The sequence below is a fragment of the Rhamphochromis sp. 'chilingali' genome, assembly GCF_963969265.1.
Source record: "Rhamphochromis sp. 'chilingali' genome assembly, chromosome: 4".
NCBI lineage: Eukaryota > Metazoa > Chordata > Actinopteri > Cichliformes > Cichlidae > Rhamphochromis > Rhamphochromis sp. 'chilingali'.
The window spans coordinates 6,020,170-6,048,154 of record NC_137948.1 but is presented as its reverse complement, the minus strand read 5'-3'; the positions used below and the strand labels follow the sequence as shown (position 1 = coordinate 6,048,154).

Sequence of the window (27,985 nt, the reverse complement as noted above, 5' to 3'; positions counted from 1 at the left end):
CTTTGAAGCAGGACTGTAAAAATGACTGATGTGAAAAATTCATCATCTGTGGAGTTGCCAGAGGGGAAGTTAATGAAGAAGGTCAGTGCATGTAGATGCAAAAATATGCAAACTCCTGTCAATGATGCTCTTAAACATCCCACGTGGTTTAACTTCTGAGGTCTGGCTGGTACTAATTTATTTTTTAAGTTAATGCCACAATGCTTAACGCTCATAATGTTACAAACCAAATGGAGTTTTATGCACTTAAACACAACATTATCACAGAAGATGCTTATATTTGTCAGAAACTAAACCATCAATGATCAACAGCTACATTTTTATTAATTTTGTGAGAGCCAACTTTTCTGAGTTGGTACATCATAAACTGTGTATTGAACGCTTATGATTTGTTTGTGCTCTCTTCTCCAGGGTTCAATCAAGAAGAAAATTGAATCATTCAGGAGATGGAGTTCAGCTAGCATCAAGAGACCACCAAAGCCCAAGGCCAAGACTTTGAGTCTGTCCTCCCCAGTGGGAGACCCAGATGACATCTGGCTGGAAGAAGGTGACAAGAGGAAGCTACGCCCTATTGTTGACTCTGTCTTTGGACAGGTAGGTGACTGAACTGGGAACTATGTAAAGCCAAGATATATAATTAGACTGTCATTTTTAAGGGTTCTTTTTTTTTTTAAGGGTGTGTCTTTCCTTATAAGGCATGGGATGTTACAATATCATATTGCTATATGTATAAATCATATATAGCAGCACCCTTTTTGAAAAATGGCTCACAAATATAGTGTTAAAACATTATATATCCATATCTCTTTAACTATTTAGATTACGTTTAGATCTGTTGTGCAGTAGCGTGAGGTGTTTGTTTGCAGTAGTGAAAATTGTGCGCATAACATTTTTGCAACAGAGTATATTTTGACTGGTTACACATTAGTAAGAACCAGCCTGTATTATTAAAGAAGGATTATTTAAATTTAGATCAGCAGAACACTTGGAGGAAACACACATTCCTTGAGGATTGGAAGGGTAATAAACCTGCCAGGGCAAGCTTTAATTCAGACATAGTGTGAAACAGATGAAAAAGATAAAAATGTACCTAAAAAGTGTGTATTTGTTAGTGGCAGCCTTGTGAACTTGTTTTGCAGTCTTTAATAAGTAGTCAGCGTAGTTAGTAATCTGTCCCATAGTAAAAATTTCTGTGTGTATAAGCCAAGACTTCAGTTTCATGTATAATTTCTTGCCATGTACTTTTTTCTGTTCTCACTGGTTTGATCCAGATATTTTTGGTGTATTTTAATGTGTTGCAATAGCAAATCTTCCACATTGTTTTTGGCAGTTATGGCTTCCAGTTTCATCCACTTCCTGTTTATGTTTGTGGTGTTACTGAAGAAAAGACGAAAGCTTGTTATTTATATTCTCATATATATAAAATATTTCTTTTGCCTGTGTAGCTTCTTTTAGACACCAAAACTATTTGGCAGAAACAGCTGGAACCAGTGCATATGGAGCCAGTTTTCCCATCAATAATAATAATAATAATAATAATAATAATAATAATAATAATAGTAGTAGTAGTAGTAATAATAATAATAATAATAATAATAATAATAATAATAATAATAATAATAATAATAATACACTTCCTGGGAAGGTTTCAAAAAACCTCCACGGATTATAATGGAAAGATTAGAGTTGACCTTGTTTAGAGGTGTCCTGACAACAGGTTTGCTTTTTTGTTGTATATGGGAGAAATGTAAAAGCATCACAGGAATTTCTTTTACCTTAAAAAATAAATCCCTGATGATGACTAACTGTACCCTTGTGTACCCTGTACCCTTTTAACATGAAAGGCAAACACTGCCTTACGGTAGTTCAAGCAATCAAATGTGTTTAAATTTAAACAAAATAACAGTTCTGAGACACAAATGATAATCCTGCTTTGTGCCTTCCTTTCACTAGGCTGTGTTTTGACATGTTTTTATATTTCCCCTTTTTTTCTTAGTTTCATCTCCAGTTCTCATTATTCAGATGAGTCATCCATATGTAGCCGCTAAACTGGTGGAACTAAATCTTCACCACCACGCCTATACAAGCAGAAAGGGGAGTGAGTGGGTCAGCGCTCAGAGCACAGAAATTTAGCTGGCTTCAAACACACCATTTATTTTCAGGATAAAACACAGTCAGAACCCCAAATACAAGCTAAAATCCCCGTATACAATAAAAATAGTGTTTACAACCCGCTAAAAACCCTGCCGGCAGGAATGATTAAACGCTAAAAACACAAAGCTAAATGAATGTTTTTCCCTATACTAAAAACTCCCCCCCAGGGTCCTAATTCTCCCAGTCCAGCAACACACGGGCAAATTCTCCTGAGCTGAGAGAGACAGGAGAGGAACTCCTCTTCCGGGATGTGGACTCTCGCCAGCAGAAGACCAGGGAGGAGGCTCCTATCTCCACCTGACTGTGCGCAATCGTGCAGTCCAGCTACTCTCCACCTCCGCGCACGGCCTCCCTCGTAGCTCCGCCCTGAAACAACAGACACGGGCCAGCAACGTTGTCAGCGCAGCCGCTGTTACCCTTCCCCGGCAAAGCTACTCCTAGCGCCCAACAGTGGGAAAGCGATACTCACAGATGCAGGCAGAGGCGTACCCCTGCCCTACTGTGGATTTCACGCGTCGCCTCCCACGGTCACTATTCTGTCCGTCGGGACTGGATCGCCGGGTTGTGCTGGCCGATCGCCGAATGTCTCGTGGCGCCCCACAGTCAGGCCAGAGGTCCTTCTTCTCATATGCTGGCTTGCACACGTTTTGTTTTCCAGCTCTCCACTTTTTGTGTGTCTCTCTCTTTTTTGTCTTTGCGCTCACTATCTCCCTTAAGTCAGTTTGGTGGCTGATAGGCCACCTCGGGGAACGCCCCCACCTCACAGGTGCCTACAATTGTCCGCTTAATCCACAGTGGAATAATAAAAAACATATTGTTCAATCAACACTATAAATATGGAGATAAAATCATGCAATAGGAATATCAATAAACAAACATGCAATATCACTATTACAATAAAATCATGCAAATAAAATCGACACCCTGTACCAACACAGTCTGATCCAAAACAAGATATAAAAACACAATTTTCCACTGTGTGACATCCCCCCACATTTTACCTGTGACTGTCCCTGTCACCCTAGTCAAGCGACCTGTAACGGGCGGGTGGCTGACCAAAATTAGGCCTTGTCGAGCGCCGCACCTCTGACAACTCTCCCGGCTGCTGGGCTGGGGCGCTGGGCACAAAACCATAAAATGGAGGCTCAACTAGCACCTCTCCCTCAACGCTGACTTCCTGCCCCTCTGAGTGGTAGTCTGCTGCAGGGGTAACGCACAACTTTAGTGCATTCCGATGGAGGACCTTCTCCCCCCCCCCCCCTTCTCCGGATGCACCCTATATACTACACCGGTATTGCCAACTTCTTCCACTACCACATACGGCTCTGAGCTCCAACCTGGGTGCAACTTGCCTCGTCCCTGCCTATTCCTGTCCCTTATCCAAACTCTCTCGCCTGGCACCAACGGCAGGGCCCGTGCACTTCGGTTATAAGCCCTCTTGTTTTGGGTGGCTGCTGCCCTCATCTTCTTCTTAGCCATCTCATAGGCAAAGGATAGTTTCTGGTGATGGTCCTTAACCCACCCTCCCAGGTTGTGGCATGGAGAATCCCGCTCAACACCTAGGTTCAAATCCACTGGCTGCCTCAAATGCCGCCCAAACATCAGGTACGACGGCGCATACCCTGTGGCACTATGGACAGTATTATTATATGCTTGTAAGAGCTCTGGGAGATATTCTGGCCACCTCTGTTGTCTCTCTGACTCTAGGGACCGAAGCATGTGCAGCAATGTCTGGTTCATCCTCTCAACCCCACCATTTCCAGCCGGATGGTATGGGGTGGTCTTGCTTTTTGTAATGCCATAGCACTTACACAGCTGGTACATCAGGGCAGACTCAAAACTACCACCTCTATCTGAGTGTAGCCTGGTCGGGCCGTGTGAAAAGATCAGTCATAACCAGAATATTCTGGTACCTGTCTGTGGGCCTCCCCAATGTAAGAAAGTCCAGGGCCACAACCTCAAGGGGATAGGACACAATAACGGGATGCAAAGGGGCTCTAGGCCTATTTCTATCTCGTAGGCCACACGCAGCACACCCTAGCTGGAATTCGCGCACCTCCTCTTCCATGCTGGGCCAATAAAAGAAGCGACGTATCCTGGACAGTGTCTTTTCCACTCCCGCATGTGCCGCTGCCTCGTGATACTTCTCCCACACCTCCCTGTGTCTCTCTGCAGGACATAGGATCTGAAGGTACATTTCGTTAGTGTTAGGGTCCCTTACCTCTCTGCACAGCGTATCCTCGCAAACCTGCAGCCTTCTCCATTGCTGTAATAACTTCTGTACAGGGCTAGGTAGGGATCTCCTCGTTGGTGCATCAGGGGGGATTCCCTGTTCCACATACTCCCTCAGGATGCGCAGATCCATGTCCTTTTCTTGAGCCTCCTTCCAGTCATTCATCTGCGGCACCAGCCCCTGTGCATCCCGACGTGGAGCACTCGTGGTGTTTATGTAAGCTGTTTGACAGTCTGTGGGAAATCTAGAGAGAGCATCAGCATTAGCATTCTCTTTTCCAGCCCTGTACTTAACCTCGAAGTCAAAGGATGCCAGCTGTGCCACCCAGCGTTGCTCTGTTGCCCCAAGTCTAGCATTCTGTAAGTGGGCCACAGGATTGTTGTCGGTATACACAACAAACTTGGCACCTGTCAAGTAATCCTTGAACTTCTCAGTAATGGCCCATTTTAGAGCTAAAAGTTCCAGTTTGAAGGAACTATAGTTTTTGTCATTTCGTTCGGTGGGGTGTAGGCTCCTGCTGGCATATGCAATCACCCGTTCCTTGCCATCTTGCACCTGAGCTAACACAGCACCTAAGCCTTGATTGCTGGCATCAGTATAAAGTGCAAAGGGCTCCAGGAAATCTGCATAAGCCAAAATAGGGGGCTCGGTCAGAGCACATTTCAAGCTGTCAAAGGCTTCCTGACATTCAGCAGACCACTGGACCTGCATGCTTGACCTGCTAGAAATTCCCACGAGCAGAGCATTTAAAGGTCTAGCCAACCTAGCAAACCCTGGGACAAATCGCCTGTAATAACCTGCCAGGCCAAGGAAAGCTCTGACCTGACGGGTGGTCGAGGGAACAGGCCAGTTCTGGACAGCTTGGATTTTCTCAGGGTCCGGTCTTACCCCTTGTTGGTCGACAAGATGCCCCAGGAACTTCACCTGACGGTGGAACAGCTTACATTTGTCCAGCCTCAGCTTCAGACCATGTTGCCACAGCTTCTGCAGGACATTCTCCAATTGCTGTAGATGAGTAGAGAAGTCAGGTGAGTAGATTATTATATCATCCAGATATACCAAAACAGATTCAGAAAGGTGACTACTTAGGCACTGCTGCATCAGGCGCTGGAAGGTGGCAGGGGCATTACAGAGTCCAAAAGGCATGCGATCAAACTCAAACAAACCCAGAGGAGTGGTAAATGCAGTTTTCTCCCGATCCTTAGGATCCATTTCCACTTGCCAGTATCCACTGGCAAGATCCAGTGTGGAAAACCACTCAGCTCTGGTCAGACATGTTAAAGTCTCTTCAATTCGGGGGAGCGGGAATGCATCTTTATGAGTTACTGCGTTTAATTTTCTGTAGTCTACACAAAATCGCCAACTGCCGTCCTTTTTCCTCACCAACACAATGGGGGCTGCCCAGGGACTGCTACTCTCCCGAATGACACCTTTTTTCAGCATATCTGCTAGAAGTATCTTAATCTCTTTGTACATCAGTGGTGGTAAAGGGCGATATTTTTGTTTAATGGGTGGTGTATCACCTGTGTGGATCTGGTGTTGGACCAAATCAGTTCTTCCGTAATCCTCCTCGTTCACAGCAAACACCTTTCGCCACCTCTGCAGCAGGGTCTGGAGCTCGACCTTCTGCTGGGGGGTCAAGTCTATGCCGTTAAGCAGTTGACTCACCTCCTCTTCAGGGATCGCAGGCTCTTCGGGCCCAGCTGCTTCAACTACGCCCACCTCGATCACACCATCGGATCCCATTGTCAGGCTAAGATCACTGTCCATCTCCACGTCCGACTCCTCCACCTGGTACAACTGGCCCATCTTCTGGTAGCGTCCTATAGTCACTTCGTATGGATTAGGGTTACAGACCCGGATAGGGAGCCTCCCTCCTTTGACTACTGACAGGGTTCGGGCTACCCCCCAGGGTCCAGCATCAGGTAAGGCCTCCACTAGTGCCAAGCGTTCTGTCCCACCCTTACCTTTACACGTCCGGCCCCAGACCATCACTTCACAGTTCGGGGGCACCTTGACTCCTCTGCGGCTAGCAGGTCGAACATAGCCTAGAAAGCCATCAGTCTTGGTGGTAGCAGTCTGTTGACAGACGGCAAACGCCTCTTTCCATGCTCTGCTGGACTTCAGCTTTTGAGGATGAAAAGCAGACTTGCCTTCGGCAAAAACATCATCCCAGCATGCACTAATAACATTCATACCAATAATTAAAGGGTGCGTGGAACAGTCATTTCTCACAACCACAACCCCTTTTCCTGGTATCTCCACCCCTTCTACCTCAAAATCCATGACCGCATAGCCTGAGTATGGTATCTCAAGTCCATTGGCTGCCTTTAAGGCGAACAACAGGGGTGTGTCAGTTTTATTCACTTCAGGGAAATGGAGATCCATTACCTGCTGTTGCACTAGTGTAACCTGAGAGCCTGTGTCTAATAATCCCGTCATCTTAACCCCTCCCATACACACCTCAATGAGTGGACATTCTCCCACAAAAGCTGTACTGGCCCCCTGATTGTTTGAATAGTCCCTTGTCCCCACCGCTTGGGCCTCGGCAGCGGGGTTTATTAGTTTAAAGGTGGTTGTTGGTCTAGTGTGCTCTGACAGAATCTGGCAATATGCCCAACTTGATTACAACGATGGCAAATGGGTTCTCCCTCTCGGGTCCAGTTATTAGCATATCCAGAACGCTTTGGCTTAAACCTTGATTTATTAAAAGCTGAGCCGGCTGGGCTTTGCTGTGGCAAGAGCGGTTTAATTTCATTACCAACATCTTTGACGAGATCTCGCATTTGACCCTTGACATCCTCCATAATTTCTTTTTTAAATGTCTCTTTCCAGTCTGGTTCATAAGGTGGCTTAACACACCTGGACTCACCCACTGTCAAGCACGTAGTTTGCAATCCCTGGTGTCCCAACTGTTCCTCCTCTAGGAGCAACGCCTCCCGATGGACTGTTGCAAAATCCTCTTCTGGATGGTGACGCACGTAGGCTCGCAGGGTTTGTGACAACGGGCCCTCCCGCAGGCCCAACAGCATCTGTTCCTGTAAACACTTTTCAGTAGGTGCTTGATTTGGATTGCGTTGTTGTAGCCTGCAGTGCAACTCCCTCAACCTTAAGGTAAAAGATTTTACCGACTCATTTTGTTTTTGTATACAGCTAAAAAACTGCGACCTCAAAACCGCTAGGGAGGTATTGTCACCATATAGAGAATCTAGATATGCGAATATTTTCCTAATCTGGTCTCTATCTTTTTCTTCTAACACGCTTACTTGACGCTTTGCCTCACCGCTTAAAGCCCCAATTAAAATTTCTACTTTCCGGGCCTCAGCTATTTCTTGAGCGTTCAATAAACCTTGTATTTGTTCTTTCCAATCTCCATATGAAACATCTGCTTCAGGACCCTTATATTTTGGTACCCAAGGGGCACCCGGATACACCGGCATCATCATCTCTATATCTGCACTCCAGGTGCGGAACACTGCTCCCCAAACTTGTATCCTGTCGACAAACGCCAAAATTATGTAGCCGCTAAACTGGTGGAACTAAATCTTCACCACCACGCCTATACAAGCAGAAAGGGGAGTGAGTGGGTCAGCGCTCAGAGCACAGAAATTTAGCTGGCTTCAAACACACCATTTATTTTCAGGATAAAACACAGTCAGAACCCCAAATACAAGCTAAAATCCCCGTATACAATAAAAATAGTGTTTACAACCCGCTAAAATCCCTGCCGGCAGGAATGATTAAACGCTAAAAACACAAAGCTAAATGAATGTTTTTCCCTATACTAAAAACTCCCCCCCAGGGTCCTAATTCTCCCAGTCCAGCAACACACGGGCAAATTCTCCTGAGCTGAGAGAGACAGGAGAGGAACTCCTCTTCCGGGATGTGGACTCTCGCCAGCAGAAGACCAGGGAGGAGGCTCCTATCTCCACCTGACTGTGCGCAATCGTGCAGTCCAGCTACTCTCCACCTCCGCGCACGGCCTCCCTCGTAGCTCCGCCCTGAAACAACAGACACGGGCCAGCAACGTTGTCAGCGCAGCCGCTGTTACCCTTCCCCGGCAAAGCTACTCCTAGCGCCCAACAGTGGGAAAGCGATACTCACAGATGCAGGCAGAGGCGTACCCCTGCCCTACTGTGGATTTCACGCGTCGCCTCCCACGGTCACTATTCTGTCCGTCGGGACTGGATCGCCGGGTTGTGCTGGCCGATCGCCGAATGTCTCGTGGCGCCCCACAGTCAGGCCAGAGGTCCTTCTTCTCATATGCTGGCTTGCACACGTTTTGTTTTCCAGCTCTCCACTTTTTGTGTGTCTCTCTCTTTTTTGTCTTTGCGCTCACTATCTCCCTTAAGTCAGTTTGGTGGCTGATAGGCCACCTCGGGGAACGCCCCCACCTCACAGGTGCCTACAATTGTCCGCTTAATCCACAGTGGAATAATAAAAAACATATTGTTCAATCAACACTATAAATATGGAGATAAAATCATGCAATAGGAATATCAATAAACAAACATGCAATATCACTATTACAATAAAATCATGCAAATAAAATCGACACCCTGTACCAACACAGTCTGATCCAAAACAAGATATAAAAACACAATTTTCCACTGTGTGACACATACACTGAGCAACAGACTGACTGAATAATGAATTACTGGATGTCTGGGTCTGGGATAAAGGCTTGAGAGTGAATGATAGTTGAATGTAATAAAGGAAGAAAGAAGAGACCTATTGCAACATAAAGCGAGATTAGAGCTAGAAGGAAGGAACTAAACTTTGAGCAGACAGATGTAGTTTAGTCCAACATCAGTGCTAAAAATGTCACGTCTGGCGAAGCAGACGTCATGGCATGAGGAGAGCTACATGTATGTGTTCCAGCTATGTGGGGATGCAGGGGGTGTTGGGCTTGTTCAAGTGGACAAGAAAATGCAGAACTCAACAGTGATTGGCAAAAACAATGTGGACCCAAATGCAGGCACGGTGGCGAGGGCAAATAATAACAAAATGAGAGCCTTTATTTTGGCGGTGAAAAAAATACAAAGAAACACTAACACGACTGGAGGTACAGAGAAACTAACAAAAAAACGAAACTGGGAAAAGCTAAGAATAACAAATGACCTGAAGATGGCGAGTTAAGGCAAGGAACGAGGCAAGGAAAAAGGGCAAGGATACCTCAGTAGGTAGAGTGGTGGCCCCATGATCGTAAGGTCGGGGGTTTGATTCCCCTGAACAGCTACCCTGAGGTACCCCTGAGCAAGGTATCGTCCCTACACACTGCTCCCTGGGCGCCCAATGGCTGCCCACTGCTTCACTGGGTTAAATGCAGAGAGGAATTTCCCCACACGGATCAATAAAGTATACGTTATTATTGAAATAAAGAGGCGGACAGATCGACCAGGGACCGAAGGAAACACGATATATATACACACAGAAGGTAATGAGGGAATGGGAAACAGGAGGGTAATCAGACGGAGAAAGCAAAGCAGAAAACACTGACATAGGACAAGGACTATCAAAATAAGACAGGAAAACCCAGAACAGGCATGGAAACACAGACCAAGGAGACAGCTGACCAGGAAGACAGATGACTAAACGTATAGACAGAACAAAACCTATACTAGAGACACGACACACTTACACGGAAGGCCAGGGAACAAGCCTAAGAACCAGGAATCACAAAGACACTGACTGAGGAGATACATTGTGCACATATTCAGGGATTATTTATTTACTTCTGTTTATAAATGCGTTTAAAAGTTGGAATGTTTTTTTAACTGTATAAGGTGTACTTAATTACAGAAAAACAGCAAATAATTATAATTATATTGAGAGCTTTATTTGAGTGAGGAATTGAAAGAAGTTAATCAACAACTCATTTCATATGTAGGCAAAATCCAAATATCATGCACATGTCACATACATCCACCACATGAAACCATAGAAAGAAAAAAAATTATTTCAATAAATCCTAAAATTTATCCTCTAACTGAAATGTTAGCAGATGCCAGTGATTAGCTGGCCTTCTTTTTAAACTAATATATTCTAGCAAACAAGATTCCACACCTCACTTGCATGAAGGCATAACTGAACAGCAAGGAAACACTGTATAACAGTACATCCCATTGTTTACCCAGTATGTGTGAATAGCCGTTTTATAGGGTCTAATTTACACCACTCCACACATTTCTGGTAATTAGTATTAGTAACTTAGTATTCAGTGGCTTTGAAAAATATTGTATTATCTCACTTCTGAATGATCAAACACATTGGCTATATTTGAAAGATGAAAGACGAAATGCTACAGCTGCAGCTTTACGTCATAATATCACGAAACAGTAAAAACTACACCTTTATTTCTGATATATGTTAAAAATCACACACAGTTTTCTGAACTGGTCAACATTTTTAACAAAGCAACGAGGACATTGGTATAATAACCAGCACAGCTTTAGAAAAATGCTTTATAAGTGGGTTAACTGTTGTTCTATTTCCACTGGGGCAAAGCAGCAACAGTTGTTCACTGTTCAAAAAACAAAAACAATCCAACAAACACATATTCCGACATTACTGCGACTTTCTGACCCTTATTTTTGTTTGTAAGAGAAGTCTTTGATTTAATTTAACAGGACAGCCACATTTATCTTCTAGGTCACATGAAAATGCAGAAATAATATCTGGACAGGTGCAAAAGGCATTATCCTCCTTTTGGGAGTGGGGAAGTGGGCGAGAATGAGAGCAGAGAATGTGGGACAATCCAGACAGCCATATGTGGTCGCAGCCTGTAAAATGATGTCAGGTTAAATGGGAATCCTTTACTGACTACACCAGCATGTTATATTCCTCCTGTCAGCACAGTGCTGCTGCAATTTTGGACTTAGTTCAGGTTTGATTAGCGTGTCTATCAACCTTTTAAACAGAAAGCATGAGATTTTGATGAATGTGTGCTTAAGCATCACTAAGCCAATTCACCGTACATTCCATAAAAGAGCCAAGCTCACGTGGTGATCATCATTTAGTTATTCCTGGTAACATTGATCCAGCATATTTAATTCTTCAAAGCCACAAAAGGCAAGCCAGAGCCAGTTATAAATAATCTGATCACAGGCTAGTGGAGACATGTACTGAAGCTGTTAATTATAGCAAAAAGAAGGGGGGGGAAGGAACGAAGTTCTGTTAAAACTCTTACATGACATCTCAGTTTAAAGTATGTCATGAAAATCAAAGTGAACGACAAAAAAACAAAAGTGGGTAGCAATAAAAAACAGCCAACGTATGTTCTTTTCAGTTGTAGCAACCTGCAGCAATCTCTCTGTTTTACTGTTACTGTTTTTTTGCTCCCAGTTCAATTCAATTCCATTTTATTTATATAGTGCCAGATCCCAACAACACTTGCCTAAGAATGACTTCATACTGTAAAGTATTGTATTGTAAATAATACAATAATGTACCAAATGCATAAAATAACCCAGTACTCAGATGACCCCTATAATCAAGCACTTTCTTACAAGAGAAACTGAGGGGTTAGACTGGATAATGATAATGGCCAGAAACAGGTGAGAACACAGCTGGGATAAATCTAACTAATGAAACAGAGGAAGTAGAATAAAAAAATGCTGCACACAGACAGATGATTAACACAATAAAACAGGTAAAAGGCATGGAAACTGACAAAGGCTCCATAACTGAAAACACCAGGTCAACAACCCAGGTACTCTGACAACAACCAAAGAAATTATTAGGTCATAAATGTCATTAAAATTCTCTCTCCTTTCAAAGTAAATAAGAATAAAACGCTACTATTATTGCACCACTTTAAGGGTGATAAAGGTGGAATTTGCCCTCTAAGACACAGGCAGCATATCTCAGGTAAAATGAGTTAATTATGATATTTTGTCATATCACAGGTCATACTGTGGTTTCAGTTGTATTCTTATCACACTTTTACCTCCCCATGTGTTTTGCTAATATAAAACATATTAGATAGTATTATTCTATCCTGACTGAATCAGTAATACGAGAGTATACTCTAAAGAAACATGATGATCATGCACTAGTTTCTCCACTTGAATTGTTCTTTGTTTTATCAGTGCACAAGTCGCAACCACTTCCTCCCACAAACATTTTTTTCTGTCATTTAATCTTGTTTAAACAGACAAGACTCAGAGACGATGTAACTTTATGCTCAAGCTGCTGTGATAACTGATCCAAATTCTGGTCTGAAGAACTGACATATTCATATTCGTCTACAGATTGATCTGGCTAAAATGATAAATCACTGTCAGAGGTCAGGCCCATGGAGCCACATGTGTCTCGTTCTACTTTTTTTTTCTCCACTATGTTCCCAAGCTAGTGTCTGCTAGGCGCAGTGTATGTTTTATAGTCAGTTACTGGGTTTGTGACTGACTTTTAGTGGTAAGCAGGAAGTCTAGAGTGAATTATAAGTAAAAATGTGGCTTGTAAAACCAATAAAATAAGATGGAGACAAAAAGGCTCACAATTTGTTGCAGCCACACTTACATTAAAGTACATTGATGCAGTTAGTTAAGTTAACTTCATAAGTATTATTTTGTACCTAGAGAACACGGTTTGGATTCCTTATTGCATAATGGTATTTGTCTCTACAATTACGCTTTGAAATGTAATAGAATGGGAAGTGCTAATACTCAAAACAGAGCGTGAGTTCTTCTAGTTTAATAATTGTCTCCATTGTTGTGTTGTCGCAGATATATATTTTCACGCATTAATATGTTTGCTGTGAGCTATGTTTGTGTTACAGCTCAGTCTTATCTTTGTTCAACAGGGTTAAGCTCAATTTAGCTTAACTTCAGCCACAACTCAAGAGATTATCGCACATTGAAGGTCAAAGGTATGAAAAGAAACAGAAACAGAAAAGAATAGAAAAAACCAAATGAAGAAAGGACTCTTAATGTTTCCATTAAAGATGGGACATCAAACATGCTTAGTGTACTATACATATTCCCAGTCTTTAATTCAGTGAAAAACTTGTAAGAAGTGCAGAATGCTAGAATGGGTTGATGACACCGATGTTGTTCAGGCTGCTGCTTATTTATATAAGAAAGACTTCAAAACGGTTTTAGCAATTTTTCTTTAGCTTTTTGTTTATTTGTTTGTTTGTTTTGTGATAAACTTGTGTGTCTGCACATTTTAAATTGGAAAGCACCCTTTTTTGCTCATCTGACCTTACTATGAGATCTTTTTTTGTGTGTGTGTCATTGTGCAAAAAGTGGGCATGCAAATACACATAGACATCCCCCATCTCAAATGGCAAAATGTTTGACCTGACCCACCCTAAAGCTGTTTGCATAGCATGCAAAATCCTGGGTTTTGGAATCTGTCCATCATGCTGTTTACAGCCCAGCACTGGATTTTCAGTTGGCCTGTCTTCCATCCTTGTCTTTCAGGCATCTGGTATGCTTGCAGTTGTCGAGGGATGGCACATGAATTCTCACCCAGCTGCTTTGTTTGGGGTTTTGTGGCTGAAAGGCTTTGTGCTCACACCAAGCTGCTGATGAAGGCATGGTGGAAACGCTTCTTTTTTGTTGTTGTTTGGAGAGCAAAAGAACCTCTGTTCTGTATTCTGGGTGCTTTTCAATACCACTTGAACTCATTGGTCTAGTTCATCTAAAGTAATCTGTGCATGACTACCTAAGAGGCAGCACAAGCACAAAGCTTCAAAGAAATAGCAGGAAAATCTCAATTTCACCAATTTTTTGGCATGCCAACAAACAAGCTAGCATTTCTGCCTTGTGGCCTTCATCAGAGCATGAAACAAAACTGAAGGTTGTAACATTTACAGTAATCTGACATTGTTTCTGATCTCATGTGACGACCTTCATACATTTTAAAACAGAACAGAGTGAATACAGCCGGGGTTAAAGTTTTCTATACTATGTCACAACCCGGCTCATAGAAAGTGACAATTAAGAGGGAGACCACACACAGGCTTTTAAAGGCTGTAAGAGATATTTAATGAAAATAAGGTAAAGCAACTTAAAGACAATTTAAAGGACATAACAGCTATAACTGAAACTTCCAAATGAACAAGATGGGTGCCAGACGGCGAGAGACAGAGCCAAAGCCAGCCTGCTGGTTCAGTCAAGGTGTCTTTATATACACTGGGACTGGTGTTGCATCACTAATTGGGTCAGCTCCACCTACCTGCAAGAAACGGGTAAAAGAAAAAGCAAAACACAAGGCCAGCCCACTGGCCGTCACAACTATTACATTTCATTTATATACTTATTCAGAGAAGATCTGAGCTAAAATCATTAGTCAGCCCAGCAGGTGTCATTGTGTTTAGTGATGAGATCCAACATCTATTTATTTGATAAAATTCCCTGGCAGAAATAGCAGAAAGAATTACATGTTCAAGTCCAGTGAACAGCAGGAGGAGCAGCAGGAGAGCCATGATTGGCTTCATAGTTGTGTTTGGCTAAGACAGACTCTATGTGCCCAGTTCTGTAACTCTTGTTTGAATATTCTACTTAACATCTAAAGTGTTGTTACACTCACTGCATTTTCCACATCTGAAGTTTCCTTTCGTGTATGTTTTGGTTTGATAGGCTGAAAAGTGTGTTTACAATTATCTCTGATTGTTCAAGCACTTCAAAATCACAGTGATTCCACTTAGTCATCACTTAGATTTTAAGATGTGTCAGTATTAGTAATGTCTCTGAGTTTCTTGTGACAGCAGTTAAATTAAGTGGAGAAAATTATTCTTTCCAGTTGATATTTTAGGTGTAAGCAGTTCAGATTTTAAAACATTATTGTAGGCAGTGCTGATTATTGATCGATGATACGCTATTTCATTAAATCTTGATTTCATCTGATTGCCATGCTTTAGAATATTGGGAGGTAGACTACAGGAATCACTTTGGGAAATATTTGAAAATTGAAATTAAAACAGTTTCATTTGGACTGCAAGCATAAAGACTCTCAGTGTCAGTGTTGATTTTGTATGATTTTTCAAGCAATTTAGTCCATCTTTGTCTCTTTAAAGAAATGAGGTGTTGATGGTACAATATCTTTTAGAAAAAACTTCAGTAGAGGTTCAGTAATAGATTTTATACCAGAGACAATAGTTCTTGATTAGGAATTGTACTGTTGCAGTTTGGGTGTATTGCACTAAGAGGAATTCAATCTCTTGTGTAGCTCGTGAGAGCTACGCTAGCATGCATGAAGAGACTTTTAATTTAACTTTTGATTTCATTCACTGGATTATTTTTTAGCTCTTTATAGCACTCTCTATGCTCACTATCCCACTGCTTCTTTTGATACAATGTAGCTTTTTTTTTCTTTTACTAATATGATGGATTTGGGTCCTCCATAGTTAGGGATGATACTGGCATCTAGTGGTAGTGCATATGTATTACCGTTAAGCGTGTGTTAATCCCACTATTTTCAACAACCAAGCTTTGCTGCACTCTACTGGCAATACTGAGGCAATGCAGAGTGTTGTCTAGGAATACATTTTACATAATAGGCATATTAAAAATTGCTGAAACTATGTCTTGTAAAAAAAAAAAAAAGCTTTACAAACTGCTTTATAACAAGTAACTGTGGAGTAATTTGTGAACCCAGAAGAGATTACCAGCATCAAAAACATGGGATTTTGAGAAAAAGATAACTAGGTTAAACTCATGAAACAGATGGAAGAAAATGGGTGGTCTAATGACCAGATACATGGGAAAGTAGATAGACACAAAAAATGTGTTGGTTCTCCTGAACTGACCACAGAGGATTAAGGCTGCAAGCGATGAGCCTTCATCAAACTGCGTAAATCTCTGGCACACATATTACACCCAATACACATGTATATAAAAAATGCAGTATATATAACAACAGTGCTTCACATCTGGGATTCGGTTTCAACAAAGAACAGTAGATGAATTGGACTGGACAAAATAATCAAACAATGATCCTAAGAAAACAAGTACCAGTATTTTTATTTCTAGAGGGAAAGGAATAAGCGTTGATGGTTTTAGAACGTAATTGTAAGGGAAACAATTAAAAAGCTGTGGTGAAGAGAATCATCTTTAAAAGCACAGATATAACAAGATAGTTTCTTAAACATATTCCTCATACCAAAAAAAAAAAAGCTTTTCAATTGTGCCACAAGACTGAAGCGAGACTCCATCAAGATTAATAACACTGGCCCCATCTTTGGTGCCATCTGGTGGCTTTAGAGAACTTTATTTATATAACTTCTACTTAATCAGGGTTGAGATCAAAGTCAAGAATATAAACAGACAAGCAGCAAAATCACAGACACCGATGAGCAGAAGGCAGGTGATGGTGAAGACTTACATTCAGAGACAGATGCTGCAGGTGAGCATCTGCACCACATCAATGCTCCCACCGCTTCACGAGCAACACAGTTATGATTATCAGTATAATCAGCAATTTCATAAAGCTATAATTATTTTTAGTAGCACTAGTAGTAGTTGTTGTGGTAGTGTCTATACTAAGTCAGAAGTTTACATCATACAGTTGCAATCACTGGTTTTATTATACACCCCTGCAATTTTACTTTCTAAAATGTTTTCGCATGCACTGTTATGTGCCTCTCTTTTCACTTTTCTCTATCCCAGCATGTCTCCATGTGTTTTCATTTTTTTAATTGCCTTTTTTTTGTCTCACAGTGACTAGTTGTGTAAAATAAATATTCAACTTCTATTTCTTCTACTTGCAGCCCCATGCTCTCATAGCCTGTCAGCATAGTTCTTTTCTTCTAATCTGAACTGCTGGGGATTAAACAGACAGCCAACTCTTCATCCATAATTCTACCACCCCCTCCCTCCGTCTCTCTCTATCTCTCTTTCTGACTTAGAGACATACACACACACACACACAAAGCTTTGCCAGACTAGTCATTTGGAAACCATAAGCACGATGTTTGTTTGAGAGAGAGGGGTAGGTGGATGGGATGGATTAGATTAAGTTGGTCCAAATTCAAGGGATCACTTGTAGCAAAAGGGGGTTACAGATAAAGGGAAAAACAGAGCGCATGCCCGTGTCTGTGTGTGATAGAGAGAGACAGAGAGGGATAGAAAGGGAGAGAGAAAATGGTCGAGTCATGCAATCAGAGCCAGAGTCTGGCGCAGCGGGTTGTTTCAGCTCAGATATGACCCAACTCTCCCACCCCAACCCGTCAATCTCCATCACCCTGCCCCGATTCCATAATATCACCGTAAACATTTCAAATCTCATCATGGCAGCCGCCAACAACCCATAGGAGTTTAGGACTGAATGTGGCATCATATACACACCACTGGACCAATAGGATCTGGGACCGAAGCACATGCACTGAGAGGAGTCGCTTTTTGTAGTAGAGGTGCAAGTGGAAACATTTGCCCTCCTCCTTCCTGGGCGATAAAAGGCGTTGCCACCTAGGATGCATTGGATCTAGTATGGATTTTGGAGTTTCATGTGACGTTTGAACAGAGAAGGGTGAGAAAGAGGAAAAGAGGAGGATAAACTTTGGAGAAGTGTGAGGACCAGCAAGGAGGGAAGGGAGGGGGGAAGACAGGGAGAAGAGGGCAGGGTGATGGGAAACACCAACCAGACTTCTAAAAAGAACAGTAAAAAGAAGAAGGTAAGGAAACATTTTGTTGTTCTTGGATAACTAAAACTAGGATTTCATAGCAATTTCCTATTTCATCTCTACTTGACACAAGAGACGTTTCAAATTTGCTTTTATTTGCAATATACAAAATAAATAAATCTATTGAAAATGTCTGTAACAGTACAAAAAATGGCAAATTTGCCAAAATTTAGGTAATAGCTTTATGTGTTTCATAATCCGATTGGTTCCTCTCCTCTAAGGTAATGTCACCCATAGAACAAAGTGGTACCCCATTGGCTGCTGCCATGCTGGGGGGACTGGGTGATGCAGGGGAGATGGACACAGAGGATGAGGAGGAAGGAGGGAATGAGCGTGAGTTTGATGAACCCCTGTGCGCTCTGGTTAAGAACTGCAACATGCTGCATAACATAGTGGGGCCTGCATGTATCTTCCTCAGACAGGGCTTCGCCCAAAGTCAGCTTGTATGTATTTACCCACACTACAAACACACACCACACAAACATACAGAACTGCCAGAATTGTCATTGCCAAAATCTCCCATAAATCCTTTCATCCATCCATTTCCAAAGTGCCATCCAAAGGAAGATTAAGGTGAAGCTGAGGTCATCGTCACGGCTCCTCTGCCCTTCATCTCTACCAATCACGAAATCAATATTCATATCTATAGAAATGTTTTAAAATGTTCTGAGGGCCTCTTACTTACAAACTTATATGTATTCTACTATTTTGAGTAAAGTTATTGTACACTGAAATTACTTTTTACACAAATATCCAAAGTAAATTGAATAAAAACATGTGAGAAAGGACATGTTTTGGTCATTCTCATGTCAGTTGAGCTTAGTGAGATAGACATCTAAACATCAAAGGCTGTGACTACCTATGAAAAAAAACCACTTCATATTATAATTAAAAGATGATAATCACTAAGCCTCGAACTAAAACTAACAAAAAACAAAAAATTAGCAAATAATTAAAATGAAATAAGAAATAAAAACTGTTGAAACAGATAAAACTACGTTTTTTTCACAGCTATAAAAGAAGGATAATGATAACGAGACCTGATACGTGACACAAAAATTTGTCCAGATTCAGGTACCTTTATAGTCTTGGAGTCTTCTATGCGCACCTCTTATTACAAATTAATGTCATACATGGGGAAAGTGGAAATGACACAGACAAGGAACTAGTTTAAAAGCACTCCTAGAACAGTGGTGTATGATCCGAGGTGATACTGGATGCCATTTGAAGTGAAAATGGGCAAGAAGTGTAAAAGTATGAAAAAAGAGTATTCAGAATGTGGTTATGTAAATACTATTTTCTTTGCTGTATTGGTCGTAAGGTGAATGCGAGTTTCTGTGAGAATGCTAAAATCTGTCTCTCTGTGTTAGCCGTATAACAGACCGCGGTGTACCCCTCCTCTCACCCTAAAAAATCTTTTTGGGTGTGTGTTTTGAAATAGTCTATTGATATATTTAACTACAGCCTTGCAGAGTCACTGTCTCGTTTATCAACTGATTGACAACCGAAGTTTAAATTTGCAGTCTACATTAGCATGCCTTTCACAGCAAGCAGTATATGATAAAAATTGAACAAATGGCTATGTCTAATGTGAAAGTGGTCCCTTGCAGTTCCACACTCAGTCTCTGCAGTTCGCTTAAGATTTATAAGACGTTTTAGCTGATTGCTTTGCTTTTATGACACGCAAGTTGCACCAGCTGCAGTGGACAGCTGTTTCCAGAGGAAATACACTGATAAACCTTCTGTACACCACTTTCACAGCACCAACAAGGAAGTGCTTAATGAATATAGTGAGGCGTTTAGCAGCTAAAATGCTAGGTAATTTTCCTCAGGAGTTTGGACTATGTCTTGATCCAGCCTCACTCATTTCATATGCCACATTTTCAGCCACAGCAGGCAACCATCAAGTGCATGTAGTGGAGCATTCAGCAGACAAACAGCTTGATATTTCAGTCAGACACCAAAAAACAAACTAAAAGAAGAGTGAACATTAGTCTTTCAGAAACATTACTCCATACTATGTGATAAAAAAAAAAAGTTTGTTAATACTGAAGTCCATTACAGTCACTGTGTTACACACTTGATCTCTGACCTCTTAAACGCTTTCTGTAGTTCATTTTCTCAATTGCACAGCTACAATTGCAACACAATGTTCATCTTATACATTTTAGTCCTAATTAAGGTATAATACACAAATAAGCAGGGTGTGTTTTAGGGCAGGCCTACCTTGGGGTTGACAAATCACTAACATAAGAGTGTTCAGTGTCTGTGTTTCCATAATCAGATCAACGTTGTTCATCATCTCTGGGTTCAAAAATCCAAAATGCAACTTCACAAAACATGACTTCATATTTTGTCTTCATTTTTATATACTTTTTTTTTTAGCAGTATTAGCAATGCTATCTGTAAGTTTAACTACCATCATAGTTATATTTCAAAGTGGCCAGTTCAATTCTCTTGCATATGAATGAATGAATGAATGAATGAATAGATAAATAAATATGAAATCTCGTTATTAACTTTAGATGGGGACTGTTGACACTGATAAAACTGAGTTCTATAACATGTGCTTAATCTTGTAAACGGGTTTATTTCAACCCAAACCATAACTTGAACCCCAATCAAGTTTTTTTGTTTTTTTGTTTTTTTTTTTGGCTAAACCTAAGCAAACGAGGACTGAAAGCAAAACTTGTCTCACATAAGATTTAAACCTAAATCTCGTGGCATTTTCATCCTGTTGTGTCGTGCTACATGCCTTCCTTCACAAACTTTTATTGTTGCTCAGTTTCTGCAGTCTTCTAAAGTCACGATTTAGCAGTAGTAACTGTTGTAGATTGGTAATGGACCACAAAAAAACATAGGTAGGAGAAAACCGTTGCCTTTGTCTGTGGATAAATCTTTCACAAATTTTAGCAAAAGGTACGACAAAAAAAAAAAAGTGGTACACGTTTTTCTGTTCAGCCTGTGCAGGTGTGTTAATGTTCGTTTAATCAAAAGCCAGCTGGACTGCAGATGCAGATAAGAAAAAAAAATTGCTGGCAGATAGAGAAATGAAAAACCGATAAGCCTTCATGATTTGTAATACAATTTACCGCTGTAATCTCCCTGCCACTGTTCGCTCTCCTGCATCCTCTAATCCAGGGCTGTATTATTCCTGCTGATGATGTCACAATCTCGAAGAACACATCACGTACAAATTTATCCTGGTGTCACCTTGCATTCCTTTAGCCAATTCAACAACAACCGTAAATGGTGTTTTATGTTGAATCAGAATCAGACTATTTTATTAATCACTAAAGAAATTATGCATGCGTTTGTTACTGCATTAATTTTTAGTTTAAGTCATAACTCACTCTTATTTCTATGATTTCATTTTCACTTTATTTTTTAAAGTGGCAATTCAATATTTCACCAGTTTACTCAGCATATGATGTAATTCGTTTTTCTTTCTTTCTTATAACTTTGTGACATGCTGCATGTTTGGAAGGTAGATCTTTTAGGTGGTATGTCATTATGAATCTGCTGTTAGTACATTGTATTTCAAAAGCTTGTTGTGGAGCATATGCACAGCAGACTTTCTCCAACAGAAGGGGCAGAATGAGACTGGACATGAATGCTGCTGGGTAGCAGCAGTTTTCAACTAAAAAGGCTATTAGGGTCAGTCAAATCAAAAACCCAATAATCCTCTAATAGAATCTCTGGCTGAGCAGATGAACATAGAACAAACAAAATGTTTCACAGGATTGAGAGGAGTGGAGGAGTAAAAGCACAAGAAGCAAAAATGTTTCCAGCATTTTGTGTGACTGAAATAGAACAGATTCAAAGTATAACTTGTCTAACTATTCATTTCTCTTTATGTATGCCCTTTCTTCTTCCACACCACCGCAGGACAGAGATCTACGACCAGAAGAGATGGAAGGTACAGATTCTTAATCCAGATTCTTAATCCTCACCTTGTCTCTCAGTCTATTCATTCCACTCTGTTCTTTTTCATCTACCTTCCTTTCAAACCTTCTGTTTAACTGTGAACATTTTTTTTTTTAATTTCCCTGTCTTGCATTGAAATGTGTAAGAACAAAGTGAAGGATTATCTTTCACAGGGAGGAATAATCCTTCACAATTTAACTTCCACTCATACATCGCTTCTATTCCTCAGTAGTGGCTCACAATTTAACAGCGTACATGCACATGAAAATGTCATTTCTATTTTAAATATAGATTCTATGACTGGTTTAGTGTAGTAGAAACTTGATATATTTCTTCTGCAATGATTTAATGGTGACAGGGGGATCTGTGTCACCATCTGTTCAGGTTCAGGTTAATTTTATTTGGACAAGTTTGGATATGGACTGCAATCATCCATGTCACACTATTCACAAACAACAGGCAGCAGAGTGCAAAGTACTCAGTGTTATAATGTTGTAAGAAGATTGAAGAAGAAAGAAAAAAGAAAGGCTCCATATAAATAATGAGATGAAAGTTTAAAAGCTCATTCAAAACATTAATGCCTCATAAGAAAGTGATGCAAAAATAAAAAGTTTGCAAATGAAATAGAAAGTCCCAGGAGCAATTTAAAAATATAATTTTTCACAATCCTTGCAGCTTCAGTTTCTGTTTTTACATTTTTATTGATATAATGATGAACGACCATAAGTATTTCATAAGTTTTAAAGAATTTTATTGGGGGCAAAAATATCATATTTATGCAAAAAAAAATATTGAATATTTACAGTGCACGGTGTTGCCAAAAAACTGTGATCATCTTCAAGCACTGATAAGACAGAAATCAGTTATTTGGTCCAAAGATTGTATCCAGCATGTCACAGAAAACAGAGAAGTCCGTGAAACATTATTGAAAAATTATTTTTTTACTATGTCATACTAACAACAAGTCAAAAATAGTTCAAATAAAACTAAAGCAATTTGGAAGTATTAAAAAAAGCACTCTCAGACAGATACCCCATCCCCATCTCAATGTACACTCACTGATCCAGGGCAGCTGAGACTGAAACTGTGTCTTGTTTTCTCAAGAAAGCAAATGTACTCTGTCATACTTTTGCCCAACGGCAAATATTTCGCATAATCTGTATTGATGTGTTCTACTTGCAGAGTTGCGTGAGGCCTTCAGAGAATTTGACAAAGATAAGGATGGCTTCATCAGCTGTAAGGACCTGGGCGAGTGCATGAGGACTATGGGATACATGCCAACAGAGATGGAACTTATCGAACTCAGCCAGCAAATCTGTGAGTCCTGAACACAGACAGATAATTCTGTAATTCCCTAAAATCTTTCACTCGGAAGACCAGTGAAGGAGCACCAGGATAAAGCAGAACTGCAAAGCAGTTGATGTCCAAAATGTCTGTTTATCCTTTCTTCACCTGTAAATCTGTTAAGTCTGATGAACTGCCAAAATTTTCTCCTTACATTAACTAGCAATGATTTAATTAATTTCTTTACAAATAACTTTTTAACTATTGGAGAAAAAAATATTCACTGGTACTGTCATTAAGTACAGCATCTCTGTTAAATGCTGATATGAGTAAACTTCATATCAGCAATGCGTCAATGTGTCTTCTAGACCCTACAAAACTGCTCAAAGACATTTTACCATGAATTAAAACATAAATCTTACATCATTTCACATTTATAACCTTATTTATTTCCAAAATTCCTGAAAGCTGTCAAGTAGTTAAATGAGCTTTTGAAAAGGTTTCTTTGAAGAGTTACAGTCAGGATTTAGAGTGCATCATAGCACAGAAATAGTGTAGTGAATTATATGAATGATGAATCATCTTCTTAAGAACTGTCCTGCAGTGGTTTGAATCACTGCAGTATAGTTTGTGCATGTAAATGGCGAGTCTTCCTCACATGCAAATGTTAATCACAGTTCCACAGGGTTCTGTGCTAGGACCATAACTTTTTACATTATAGATGCTTCCCTTACAGTATTATTATAAAACACTCTATTTTCATTCCTATGCAGATGACACGCAGTTTTAATTAACCATAAAGCCAGATGATACAAATAAACTAGTTAAATTATAGACATGTCTTAAACACAGCTAATGGCTGCAGTGGACAGTTTTCATTGGATATTTTCAAATCACTACAAATATGCTCTTATTATGACTTCTGTTTATAACATATTGACGTGGGTCTGCTAAGCTCTGTCTTATATGTATGCACAATTAACTCCGTACCACTGGATCTTCAGTAAATAATCCAATTTGTTATTTACTTGTATATACTATGCATGCATATTTATCTTTCTTCTAGGTGGTGGCAGAGTGGATTTTGAGGATTTTGTGGAACTGATGGGCCCCAAAATGCTTGCAGAGACTGCAGACATGATTGGGGTTAAAGAGTTACGGGACGCCTTCAAAGAGGTCTGCAATTTTATTTTAGCAAAATAGAAAACCATATCCAGGCTTAAACTAGGGTTTAGAAATGAATGCGGTCCAGAGTTTTTTCTCCTAATGTATGCTATTTAAGGTGCAACAAATGACTGAGGTCCATACCTCAGTCATGCTAAAGTTGGGCATACACTGTGCGATTGTTTCAGTTGCGTTATTCAGCTCCTGCTCAAACTGTACGATTGAATCGCAGGGGTGAGAAGTTTGTAGGTGACGATGCACACTGTGCGTCCATAACAGCTTATAACACAAAATCTGTCTCTCGCTCTCCCTCTCTCTCCCTCTCTTTCTTTAACTGACACAAACACACACACCACCACCACCATCAACTTTGTTAAATTGCTAATGAAAAACATTGACTAGCAATGAGCAGAAATGTCCATCCAACTCTTTTCACGGTTGGTCCGGTCATGATAATTTTGTGAGGCTGCCACATCGAAAAGGCTCAGATGAGCTTGCCATGAGCTGCACTGCCATGCTACTCCGTTTCTGTTTGCGCATGCACAGTGTGAGAGGCTGCGTTGACACCCTCATGAGGGCCGACAGGATTTCAAACAGGTTTGATTTTCTTGCGACTACAGTGGGGCAAAAACAGTATTTAGTCAGCCACCGATTGTGCAAGTTCCCCCACTTAAAATGATGACAGAGGTCAGTAATTTGCACCAGAGGTACACTTCAACTGTGAGAGACAGAATGTGAAAAAAAAATCCATGAATTCACATGGTAGGATTTGTAAAGAATTTATTCGTAAATTAGGGTGGAAAATAAGTATTTGGTCACCTCAAACAAGGAAAATCTCTGGCTCTCACAGACCTGTAACGTCTTCTGTAAGACGCTTTTCTGTCCCCCACTCGTTACCTGTATGAATGGCACCTGTTTGAACTCATCATCTGTATAAAAGACACCTGTCCACAGCCTCAAACAGTCAGACTCCAAACTCCGCCATGGCCAAGACCAAAGAGCTTTCGAAGGACACCAGGAAAAGTATTGTAGACCTGCACCAGACTGGGAAGACTGAATCTAGAACAGGCAAGCAGCTTGGTGTGAAAAAATCAACTTCGGGAGCAATCATCAGAAAATGGAAGACATACAAGACCACTGATAATCTCCCACGATCTGGGGCTCCACGCAAGATCTCATCCCGTGGGGTCAAAATGATCATGAGAACGGTGAGCAAAGATCCCAGAACCACACGGGGGGACCTGGTGAATGACCTGCAGAGAGCTGGGACCAAAGTAACAAAGGTCACCATCAGTAACACACTACAACGGCAGGGAATCAAATCCCGCAGTGCCAGACGTGTTCCGCTGCTGAAGCCAGTGCATGTCCAGGCCCGTCTGAAGTTTGCCAGAGAGCACATGGATGATACAGCAGAGGATTGGGAGAATGTCATGTGGTCAGATGAAACCAAAGTAGAACTTTTTGGTATAAACTCAACTCGTCGTGTTTGGAGGAAGAAGAATACTGAGTTGCATCCCAAGAACACCATACCTACTGTGAAGCATGGGGGGTGGAAACATCATGCTATGGGGCTGTTTTTCTGCCAAGGGGACAGGACGACTGATCCGTGTTAAGGACAGAATGAATGGGGCCATGTATCGTGAGATTTTGAGCCAAAACCTCCTTCCATCAGTGAGAACTTTGAAGATGAAACGAGGCTGGGTCTTCCAACATGACAATGATCCAAAACACACCGCCCGGGCAACAAAGGAGTGGCTCTGTAAGAAGCATTTGAAAGTCCTGGAGTGGCCTAGCCAGTCTCCAGACCTCAACCCCATAGAAAATCTGTGGCGGGAGTTGAAAGTCCGTGTTGCTCGGCGACAGCCCCAAAACATCACTGCTCTCGAGAAGATCTGCATGGAGGAATGGGCCAAAATACCAGCTACTGTGTGTGCAAACCTGGTAAAGACCTATAGTAAACGTTTGACCTCTGTTATTGCCAACAAAGGTTATGTTACAAAGTATTGAGTTGTATTTTTGTTATTGACCAAATACTTATTTTCCACCCTGATTTACGAATAAATTCTTTACAAATCCTACCATGTGAATTCATGGATTTTTTTTTCACATTCTGTCTCTCACAGTTGAAGTGTACCTCTGGTGCAAATTACTGACCTCTGTCATCATTTTAAGTGGGGGAACTTGCACAATCTGTGGCTGACTAAATACTGTTTTTGCCCCACTGTATACGATTGATGATTGGGAGCTGGTCGTGAGGTGTTAATCGCTTCTCGTTACCCCATGTATACTACACGATGCACGACACAGGAGAAACTCGGGCCGATCCCCAAAACGACTGAAAAATCTGCTCAAAATGGGCCAAAAATCACACAGTGTATGCCCAGCTTAACCTGAGTAGGCCTTTTCTCAAACTGACACTCCAAAATGTTTTTGTTTTGCTTTTTGTAAATGCTTATTTTCCTTTTAAAGTCCTTCCATTCTGCTTTCTAGTTTGACTCTGATGGCGATGGTCAGATCAGCCTTGGAGAGCTGAGGGAAGCCATGAAGAAGCTAATGGGTGAGCAGCTCAACCACCGCGAGATTGATGAGATCCTGCGAGATGTTGACCTCAACGGGGATGGACAGGTGGACTTTGAAGGTGATACAATTTATCTCTTACTTAAGATCGGTTGTGGTGATGTGTTTGTGTGTGTGTGTGTGTGTGGTGTGGGGGGGGGGGGGGGTAATACAATTGGGGATGATATAATCTTTTTAAAGATTTTTAAGATGACTGTGGATGACTGTGGGAGTGCCCTTTTCCCAACAAACAATGCAAATATATTCTCTCTTTCCACAGAGTTTGTGAGAATGATGTCTCGTTGATTCTTCAGTAAACCTCACACTACTGCACTAAACACAATACTGGCCAGACTACAGACTGTTAATGTTTTTCTCACATGTACAAAGACATCTTGGTGTTTTTTCAGTTACGTGCAAAACCTCTTATAAAAATCCCTTAAATGTGTTACTGTTGTATAAATCTAATATGTATCATGTGTGTAACAAGAGATGAGAGTGATATTTTCAGCGGGAATAGACCAAACCTATGGTGTCTTTAAAAGTTTATATTCATATGAATTTGCAGAAGAATTGCATTTAAAAGCCTGAAAAAATAAGATCCTGTTTGCACTGACTAGATACTGTGAAACTTCAATTATAAGATGTATTTTCTGTTTCTTTATTGTATTTTTAATTTGGGTGAATTGGTCACTAACTATGCAGTTTAGTATCTACAAGTTTGTTGAAACATTAATATGAATGTAAAAATGTATTTTCTGAATTTCAATATTTTAATGCCACTTCATCTTAAACTTGAATGTGTCAACTGTGAAATATCTAATACACATAGAAAACATGAATGCTTTGTTATGAGTTACAATATTTATTATACAGAGTAGCATCTGAAACAATATTTTTAATATCTTTTTGATACCTGTTTCAGAACAATTACTAGTGATTTGTGTCTAACACACAGTGAATATCAGTTTCATATCCTTGCACCATTTTTCCTCTTGGTGAAATTTAACTGACAACCTGCCTCATAGTACATGGTTATT

At 40.8% G+C, this 27,985-nt stretch overlaps 1 protein-coding gene across 2 annotated transcripts; it reads left to right on the top strand.

Moving 5' to 3' along the window:
• Positions 1-21: 21 nt before the first annotated feature.
• On the top strand, positions 22-27,481 carry cabp2a (calcium binding protein 2a; the record flags this gene model as incomplete). Of its 2 annotated transcripts, XM_080880380.1 has the most annotated exons (8): positions 22-81; positions 412-594; positions 18,236-18,457; positions 21,903-21,933; positions 23,124-23,258; positions 24,292-24,401; positions 26,880-27,027; positions 27,226-27,481. In XM_080880380.1, the coding sequence occupies 8 exons, from the start codon at positions 22-24 to the stop codon at positions 27,249-27,251; spliced, it is 915 nt and encodes a 304-aa protein (XP_080736506.1). In that variant the 3' UTR covers positions 27,252-27,481. The 2 variants fall into 2 exon arrangements, with proteins under 2 accessions (XP_080736506.1, XP_080736507.1); XM_080880381.1 differs by lacking the exons at positions 22-81; positions 412-594 and adding an exon at positions 17,958-18,005.
• Positions 27,482-27,985: the final 504 nt, after the last annotated feature.